Source organism: Sinohyriopsis cumingii, chromosome 5, assembly GCF_028554795.1.
Source record: "Sinohyriopsis cumingii isolate HCF-2022 chromosome 5, ASM2855479v2, whole genome shotgun sequence".
NCBI lineage: Eukaryota > Metazoa > Mollusca > Bivalvia > Unionida > Unionidae > Sinohyriopsis > Sinohyriopsis cumingii.
Window position 1 is genome coordinate 141918466 of NC_142965.1, and position 10605 is coordinate 141929070.

At 34.4% G+C, this 10605-nt stretch overlaps 1 protein-coding gene across 1 annotated transcript in view; it reads right to left on the reverse strand.

Moving 5' to 3' along the window:
- The window catches only part of LOC149800373 (von Willebrand factor D and EGF domain-containing protein-like), a 16718-nt gene extending 6604 nt beyond the window's left edge, over positions 1-10114 (reverse strand). Inside the window, exons 1-7 of the mRNA XM_089960020.1 lie at positions 10016-10114; positions 7792-7850; positions 6595-6801; positions 6163-6324; positions 4116-4287; positions 3656-3770; positions 206-292 (exon numbers count right to left, since the gene is read on the reverse strand). Coding sequence (XP_089816146.1) covers positions 206-292; positions 3656-3770; positions 4116-4287; positions 6163-6324; positions 6595-6801; positions 7792-7843 — 795 coding nt within the window. The 5' untranslated portion in view covers positions 7844-7850; positions 10016-10114. The remainder of the gene's footprint in view (positions 1-205; positions 293-3655; positions 3771-4115; positions 4288-6162; positions 6325-6594; positions 6802-7791; positions 7851-10015) is intronic.
- Between the last annotated feature and the right edge of the window lie 491 nt (positions 10115-10605).

Below are 10605 nucleotides of genomic sequence, written 5' to 3' on the forward strand. Positions count from 1 at the left end.
GTGCTTAATTACAATATTGATGCTGATAAGCGCAACCTCTAACAATATATAATACTAGATAGTGTGTGTGTTTAGACAAGAACAAAAAGGCCATACAAACACACAAATTGGCAGCCGGATAACAAATTACTTAAAGTAGTGAAGGCAAATGACTAAATATGAACAGATTTTCTTTTAGTTTCATTTATTTAAACGTACGATTTACCTTTATTCCGATCCAAAATCCCAAGCTTGCTGTCATGTTTCCGAGATTGCCATCTTTTGTAATACTGGCACGAACACTGCATCTGATCTGAAATTATGCAATGACATTTGCATAAAGTAAATGATTTAGCAAATCAAAAATATAAAATTTTGAACTGTGGACCTGCTTTTATTCGTTTTAACATTTCACCTTATTCAAACATAGTGTATTGACTATATGGATATACATTTCACAGGTGCATGTTTACACGTACAAGATATAAATTTGCCACATCTGGATTAACTAGAGATTTAGGAGATGCATTGTGTCAAAATAATATCCTTACAGGTTGACTGCAATGGGAAGATTACAACGTTCCTTGAACGTTTGAAATAAATGCAATTATATCACTTTGTGAAAAGTTTAAAGCGATTCTTGACGGACTTTTTTTCTTGACCTGACATTTGTGGATATGGAAAAAAAAATGAATTTTGTCACACGACATCACATATAAAGAAACAAAGTAGATATTGTTAATAATGCAAACTCCATGCATGTAAATTTAATTTATAATATAATAATATCCTTCAGATTATACTGAAATACGCAAAACCCACCAAGACAATAGGGCATTAAAATAGTGTCTGTATTGTGAAGTGTTCGACGATTTTCACAGGTCTGAAGTATTTATATGGCATTAAGATATAAGAGTTACCAAGTTGTTTTTTATTATATAGGCGAAGATAATATATTAGATAATTATATTTGATCCTGATGAACACTATAGACACATACATTTGGAAGAAAATATTTACCGGAGTGAAATTAGGGCATTCCGTACCTGTTTGTTAATAGTCGTAGACCAAATGAATGAACTAAAGCCAATTATAATGCATTGCAGTCTACATACACGTATCCAAATGTAAACCAACAGCCACTCATTAGGAACACAAGACACAGTGCGACAAAACAATAATATGCATGAACTCCATAAATGTGTTTTAAACCAGTCTAAGATATTTGTTCAAACTGGATATTTTATGAGCATTGAATGTTTACCATCAAGGACCAGTACGCACTCGTGTTCATCCTTATTCCCTTGCAATTCCAAGACATAGATAATTATATTTGATCCTGATGAACACTACAGGTACATATATTTGGGAGAAAATATTTACCGGAGTGAAATTAGAGCATTCTGTACCTGTTTGTTAATTGTCATAGACAAGTGAATGAACAAAAGCCAATTATAATGCACTGCAGTCTACATACATGTATACCAATGTAAACCAACAGCCACTCATTAGGAACACAAGACAAAGTGCGGCAAAACAATAATATTAATGTTTACCATCAAGGACCAGTACACACCCGTGTTCATCCTTATTCCCTTGCAATTCCAAGACATCTCCATCGAGCGGAATACTTAATAAAGTATGTGCTACTGATTATTATAAATTGTGTTCAAAGTAATTTGTTTTTCTATTTTAGCTCCAGAAAACGTATCATCTACACATCCTAAAACTGACACTAGTTTTTGTGCATAAGTAATAATTTAAATATGCCTATTAAATACCATTACATGGTGGATAAACATACAAGACGTTCTCACTGTCCGAAGTGTTATCACTGGTGTCTTGCATAGAAAAAGACTAAGTACTCATAATATGTGGTTGATAAAAACCATTTACAAATCGGGCCGGTTCTGATTTTCTGTAATGTTTCCGGTACATAACTTTTCATTCAATACGAAACATTACCAGAATTTCGGATACTCTTACTTTGCAGATTCATTTTGCGTAAATCTCCTAAGTAAACGCCAGGTCGTGGTTGAACGAATAAACCGTCATTGCAAAGTGTTCCTAGATTTTAAAATAACCATGACACTGGGTTTGCTTGATACAAAGTTTAGTTCTGATGGGAAGGAAGAATATAATCATTTTGGACAGTACAACTGGATATCAATTGTACAACAATGCATATTCGATCGCTAAGAGACACAAAGTGATGTTTGCTATATAAGTTTAACATAAACATTGGAGATATATGCAAAATTAATCAAAAAGTTATCTCGAATCCTGTAAATAAAGGGAAAATCTTATCACATACCCTATAATATTAAACATTAGATCGTAAAATGTCCACGATGTGCATGACATTCATGGTAATTTCTTTATGCTTTTCTATAACTAACGTAAGCCATATTTCATGCGATTAACAATACAAGCTAATACCAAGATGGACACATTTTCCAACAGAACAAAGCCACAAGAAAGAGTAGTAAATATCGGTTTAGCAGATGTTTTAGCTGAAGTTCCGACTGATGGACTAAGGGTATCTCAGTATTAATAATACAGGGTGTCTGAATGTTACCAATTCAGAGTGTCCGAATGTTACAAATATATGGTGTCTGGATATTGCCAATACAGTGTGTCAATATATTACTAATACAGGGTGTCTGAATGTTATCAGTACAGGGTGTCTAAATATTACCAATACGGGGTAACTGAATATCAACAATACAAGGTATCTCAACATTACCAAGTCAAGGTGTCTGAATATTACCAATACAGGGTGTATGAATGTTACCAATAAAAAGATTTAGTAGTAAATATCAGTTTAGTGGATGTGTTAGCTGAATTGCAGACGGAAGGACTTAGTTTATCTCAGTTTTATTAAAAATAAAGTCTTATAGTAGCAATGAGTGGAATTTATATTCACTACGTATTTTGTATTAGGAACTACTTTGTACACAAACGCTATACATTCATATCGCAGACGCTTTAGCTTTTGGTTGATTAGATTTGTTTGCGAATCAATTAAACAAGCTGTTTTGTTAATTTGAAAGTAGAAATGTTAAAGTTAACGATATGGTCAAGTTAGCCGTGTCGCAAAGGAAACTTTCAAACACGCAAAATAATGAACGTTATATTCGCATGTACTGTAATTTCGATTACACTTCCAAATGAAATCACATTTCCTTGCAAGGATGCACTGACCCAAATAATGCAGTCGTTGAAAAGCAGAAAAGCAGAATAGAGTTGTATAAACAGAAAAACGAAATCCGTCCATTATAGACCGAATGTAAAAATTTAAACTAGAGCGCACGACGAAGTTCAACAGTCTTGGGCAGTGATATGTGCGCATTAATATTGTTACTGTGTATTGATGAATCTACAGTAGTGTATTTATTTTTGAAATACATAATACTTTGTTTTTTTGTAGTGTGTTCCTCTATGCCAGCAAACCTTAGGTAGGAAAATGAAATGAGCATATGGTAAAAAGCTACTGCATTTGTACCCCCAAGGTCGTGCATTATTACTCAGAAAAACTTGTTCATATTGTCCTGTACGAATGCGCTATAATTATGATTTTCCGAATCGTCATTCCTGTCCTTTTTTCTGTATATTTAGTTAGTCCGAGTCAAAGTGGAATTCCATTTTCTAATTTCCTCAGTCGCATTTCACTTACTGTTGTACCCAGTTTAAAGCCCTTATTGACTAGTTCGCCTTCTTTTAGATCTGTGTTCCTGATGCTGGAATAGTTTACTGGACCTTTTGTTTCCAGAACTGCATCGTTGACATACCTGTCAATGAGCAAATAACAATGACAGGTGTACCTCTATATATATATTTACTGATTATTTCTTTACGTATCTACAAATATATACACATTTGCACGCAGGCACACACGTATGTTTGTATCTATGTATGAATACATGCAGGTGTGGTTGATTATGTAGCCGCGTTAAAGGTTTAACAGTTCTCGCTATGAAATTACAGGAAATATAATTTTGAATACCAAATCTACAAGTGTCCTAACTAGCTGATGATTTGAGTGAATACACGTACATCTAAAGATGTCTTCACGTATATGTATATATTTACCAATCCGCATTTCGATGCATTTATGAACGCTGATATATATTTACCATGTAATGGTGTACAACATAGATTCATCACTGCTCTTGTTGAAATCACAAGAAAACACTAGTTTCGGCTTCTGAATTGGTAAGCGACCAAACGCAGTGGTCTCGTTAATGAAGACAAGTTCATGCTTTACTCCAGCAAACGCAGACTTGAAGCTTGGGGCAGGTGTTATATCTGGAAAAAAAAAGAATTTGATTAGCCCTCACGATTATTTGTTTATAGTTTTAAAAAGAATTATAGCCTTTTATATAAGGATACAGCAATATAAATATAAGAAAAATTGGTTTCTAAAATAATTCTTATAATTTCTACATTATAGAATTTATATGAAAACAAATTACAATATGTCCTTCATTTTGTTAATGATGATTTCGTACGTAAATATCTGAACATCATTTTACGTTCATTTAATATTTTTGCATGTATCAGTTGTATGGTCCAATAATGTGGAATAATACAAACCAGGATATTTCTCAGCAGTATAATAGCTGGATCCATTCGAAATTGTTTTAAACAGCCGATTGAGATAATTTATTAAAATACATTAAACATCTTATTCGGGTCAAACACTATCGTTAAGATGATGACCATGCTAACATATATAGTAGAGACAGCGTTATGGCTTATGTATTATGATCCTGCCTTTAAAATAAAGTAATGTCTGCGGCTGTAAAATGTTTATGTAACCTTCTACCTAATACAAAGGTGGATCGTCATGTAGGTAAAATAACAGGGCTCGCCCTTTATTTCTAGGTAAACATGTTTTCTATATCATCACTATGAGTGCATTTGTTTGTAAATTACACCATGCTATGTCTTTTGACCTGTAACAAAATGCATGTTATGCAATTGTATGCAAACAATGACGTAGCCCAAAATTTGTAAGCTTTTGATATAAAAAATCTTTAACCCGTTACGGGGCTTAAAAGTACTAATATGTACATTCAACTGACACTGGCAACTTTCTCCACCTCAAATGCTAAACATCTGGAAACTTAGCTTATACAATTAAATCATCTTGTAACCCCAATATGCACATTTACTTGATACGAAAAGACACACTCCTACATACTGATGACATTGAACCATGTCGTCACCATTAACCATATGGATATGGTTTCTTGGCTGAAAATCGAACCCTTTGAGGTTTTCGTCTCTAGGAATGAGCATACAAATGCACATATCAGACAGATATTTAAGCGAACCTTATCATCACTGATTTACCAAGAGGTTCAATTTCAGAATTGATCTCGAAAACTAGGCTACGTGTGTACCTTCATGGTCGCGTATTTATACTCTGCTTGAAATTTTGTACGGGTGTTAATACGCATGCTCTTTTAGAGCATTGTTTTACTACCCAGGATTTACATCAAGTATACTATGTACAAGACGAATAAATAAAACCACAGCGCTCATTCATCAAATGCTTTTTTCTTGCAAATTGAGATAAATATTCTTCTTCCCTGGCGTGCATATTGTATAGTTGTCATATTCAAACGTTAACTATTTGTATAATTATATTAACATTTGATGCAACTATATGATACTGGTAAGAATGTAGCGTCGCCATGTTTAATATTTTATAAATTGCACAGTTATATTCCTCCAATTTTATTTACATTCATCATTTAAATACCTCAGCAACCAATGCCTAAGGAAATATTCATGTTGAACACAAGACAGACTAGTGTATATTAAGAGGTAAACTCATTACAAATGTAAATTATATTATTTTCTATACACTTTTGGTGGTCTCAGAAACAACTTCGGTGGACTAGTATTTACAGCGTCTACTTCAGATGCGGGCGATTGTGGGTTCGATCCATGGTCGAGTCATACCATTCCAAAAATGGTACTAACAGCCTTGGTTGGCGCTCATGATGTCCATGATAAAAGATGGCAGGCAGATTTTCAAGTGAAATTGTCATTGTTTGGTTATATTGTCAATGAAATTGCAACCCTTTTTTATCAATTTCAATCAACTTTGAGAACAGTTGTGTGTGAAATTGAATATACTTTGAAGACATACATGTGACAAATAACACTTACCGAAGCAGTAAGCACTCGTACGGGTTGTTGGCTCTAATTTGTAAATCATGTGCGTTGCACAGTTGCGTACTTGTATTGTTTTCTTTACGGAACAAGAAGAAGAAAATGAAACAATGCAGGCAGTACGAGTCACAACTCCGCCATCTTCGTTTGGAATGGACCCTATAATTAAATTTATATTGTTTTTAGAGAACGACCCAAAAAATAGAGACACTATTAAATGCAGCGTTACATACAGATTTCCTTCATTTATAATGCAGTTCCTTCTAAAGTATATTCGCGTTTATTGATTCACGAAAAGCTTGAATGTCTCCTTGAAAAGGCAAATGATAAAAGACATTGGTTAAATAGCGTGACAAAAAATCTAAACTTCAAGCACAATGTTTACTAAACTAATGTCAATGAAGATCATTATGTTCGTCGAAACCTTACCGTTCATCCAAATTGGGTAATACGTGCCGCAATTTCCTATGAATAAACTTGAATAATTTGTTGGTATGTTGTTTTTACCAACACTATACCACTTGCTATGGTCCAGGTTCTCATCAAACAGGATCGGTTCATTTTCGACCACAGCATAGTTACGAGCCCTTCGTCCAAGCTGCGGGAGGGTTTCGTAATTTACACTGCAGTCCTGACCTTCAAAGATAACAATCGCGTGTTAAAATAGGTCATGTAATACGTTATCAGTCTGCCAACCAACTACGACTAACAAAGTATTCTGAACTGTCTTTGTCCTTTTTATCCACGTAGGCATATTATTTCCTTTTGAAATTTCTCATTGTATAGATGTTATTCTTTGAATCTAATGAAACTGAAGGGTTCAAAAACTTTGACTTCGAAGGTAACTATTTCAATTGATCCTTGAGCGATTTCAAACGATGTTTGAAATGCAAGTAAGTATATTGAGAACTACGTTCGTGTGTACTGAGAAGATTTGAAAGAATAATATTACCTGATACTTGCTACAATGATTTATATGTTGTTGTTGTTGTTGTTGTAGTGTTTAACGCCATTTTTCAGCACACGATAGGCTATACATGGCGGCCAGTATTAATGGTGGAGGAAGAACCCTGAAAAACCCAGGGAAGAACCACCGACCCACGAGAAGCTACTGGCAGGCTTTCCCACGTACCCACGCTAGCCGAGCCTTGGACTCGAACCCACGCAGACAGAGGTGAGATGGCAGTGGTCCGTAACGGCGAGCGCTTTAGACCACTCGGCCACTCGGGGCCCCATGATTTATATGAACAACAAGCTCAGATATACATAATGTATAATCTTGTGCATGCAATAAATTACCAGTGCTCTATTATTGTGATCTCTAATAAAATATGCTCAATCACAGAATTACATTGTTGTTCTTTTGCGACTAAAGAATTGAAAGAATAGTGTGGGTTTTTTCATTTTTAACACAACGAAGCGATCTTTTTGTTATACAATTACAAATTGACATAGTCGGGAACATTTTGCGGTCTTATAAGTTTTAGGAAAAGTGGCACTACATGTAGATATATACAAAACGTTCGAACAAAATGAAACGTTCTTCGGTCACGGGTAAATGATTTGTATAAATAGAATCGACATTATTCTTTACCAACAGTGTTTGCTATAATAGTTTAGACTTACCGTAAATCATGCGCACTAGAGTTGATGCAACCGTCGCCAGCAATATTATCATCTTGATTCTAAAATTAAATCACTAGGTTACTTTTCTACTTTCTTTCAAGGAGGAAAACTCGATGCGTAAACATATCCTACCACATTTATCTAATTCAATGGATATATCTGACTTCTAAGCCACTTTCAAAATTAAAACTATCAAAATTACGTAAACGACGATACCATAACTACTTTGTGAAATAAAATGCTTACGTAGTAAACAAGCTGCTATATAAACATAAAGGTATGAAACATGGTACAAAATCTATCTCCCAGTGAAAAAATTTTATGTAAAGACGTTTCGATTAGAAAAGACAATTTTGATGGTCTTATAAAATATTTTGGAAAATGATATTGATATGTAATGTGATATAAATATGTCTCGTTGATAATACTTGAAACAATCTGTCAAGTATTATCATTATATATACTAGAGCTGAGCACCATGAAAAATTGTTCACCATATACCGCGATATTTCTGAACATTACGCGCTAGGTACGATGGCTAACTGCAATTATATTAGGGACCAACTATTCAATGTTCTGTGGCAGAGGTCTGAAGCTTTTTAATTAAACAAATTCCACCTGTCAAAAGCTGAATTAGAGAAAAACAAAAACACTTTATACCCATTACATACTTTAAAAAAATATAATGAGATAAAACAAAATAAAATATTCCAGCTCAAATGAAACTTGCAGCCCTCCGAAATAACCTGATAATACATGTTTTGCTATGTGCATGATACTAGTTGTATAAATTGTAAACTAAAATATGTAACTAAAGTGGGATGATTAAGTTTACACTATTAGACAGGAAACCTTACTGTTGGATGTCAAACCCGGGCAAGATATTTATTATGCAGAATATAGTTTGTATTTTGACAATCATTGACACCAGGTGGCAGTTTCCTAATTGGTCGCTATTCTAAATGATACTGCATAACACTTATGAAAGATAGATGATGACAATAAGTACATTTCCAGAGGCTACGATTCGGTGGCCATATTGGTTAGAGAGTCCGCCTCGGATGCGGAAGATAGCATGTTCGAACAAGGCCGAGTCATACAAAAGACTTATTGGAATGGTACTAACAGCTGCTTCGATTGACAATCAAGATTACAAGTTTAATGCATAGACTGGTCGACCGGGTGTCAGGATAATGTTACTGGGTGGGACACGATGCTACATCTCTGTTGCATGCTGCCCCAATGATAAACGTCATTATAAACTGTCACACTGCAGACATCGTAACGATATGACTGAACAATGTTTACTTTTACGTAAAAAATCCAGATCTCACACACACAAGCATTTCGATAAATGTTTAACATGTTAATACACAGTACAGGTTGACAACTGAATAAAGGAAGAGTATCAATATATTTTCTCAAGTTCTTCCGAAGTTTCTGTGTCTGCTATTTGGATGTTCATACATTAAATATTCATCTATGCACATCATGTAATGAAATATATAGAAATTAAACAACCCCCAATTTCGATTAATTTCTGGCGTGAAGATGATTTATGTTTCTTAAATACCTAACGTTCGTTAATGAATTAAAGTTTTCTATTTTTTGTTGTCTTGAAAACTGCTTAAGAACTGTGTATGACAATTAATCAGTTAAGGTTTGCTCTCGATTTCGAGTCTCATGTATAGTAATATATGTGTATGGAATTTAAACCAAAGCTGGGGTGTATCAGACCGTCAGCTAATACTACTAGCTCCTCTTGATGGAAGCAAAGTAAATAAACAAGAAAGAATATAATTCCTTCACAAATCGTACTTGTTGTTATGTTAATAACTGCAGCAATAGTTGTTATAGTAAGGATATGGAACCTGGCATGGTGCAATCGATCACTTGGATAATATTCATCGCTGGAATGATAAATCGTTTTCAAGAAGAGCGTTTTATAGCCCATGACCATGGAAAACAACCAATCTCAAATCTTTTTCAGATTCTATTGTAGTATATGCTTTTACTTAACTGTTTCTTATTAAGTTCTACAATGGTGGCTACAATGTCAACCAAAACTGAAATTTGGGATCTCAGCGTCATCCGGAGATGAAATTGAATTGAATAAGGAGAAGCATAATAAACCCCACATAACAGCAGCGACACATAAGGCAGGTAAGTATGCATATTATATACGCATTGATTCTTGCTCACCATGAAGACAGAAAATACTTACCTTTGACGAAGTGCGTTCGGCAGGCACAGAGTCGGAACATTGCCAGTGGAGGCGAATACAGAGCTCAAATCAAGGCTAAAATAGGTAATATAATTTCTTGGTTGACGTCTCTAACTTGCCACACCAATGAAAATAAGACACGCCCTCCTAGCACATGGTTGATATGTCTTCTCGGAAACAGCTGGCAACACTCCAGGACTAAAATAGCCCTTATATGTATTCATACATTCCTGCACAGTGCACCGTATCATATGCATAAAATATATGTTACTTCTTCACTCACAGATTTACACTTTACGAATATAGTATTAAAATATTTTTGTCTTTGCTATAATTCATATTTCTCAGCGTTCGACTTTATCAAGACTTGTGCTATTTTCACTTATTAGCTATATAGCCAACCAAACACACGTTTGAACATCTTACAAAATCTTTGAAATATTATTAAAAATTGCATTGTTGAATTGAGTCAAATGCAATTTGTATTGTTGCCATCTGCTCAATATCAGTATTTTGGAGGAAACGTTATGTTCATGGATATGATTTTGCGCATTTGATATGAACATGACAATATTTAGCTTGCAATGATA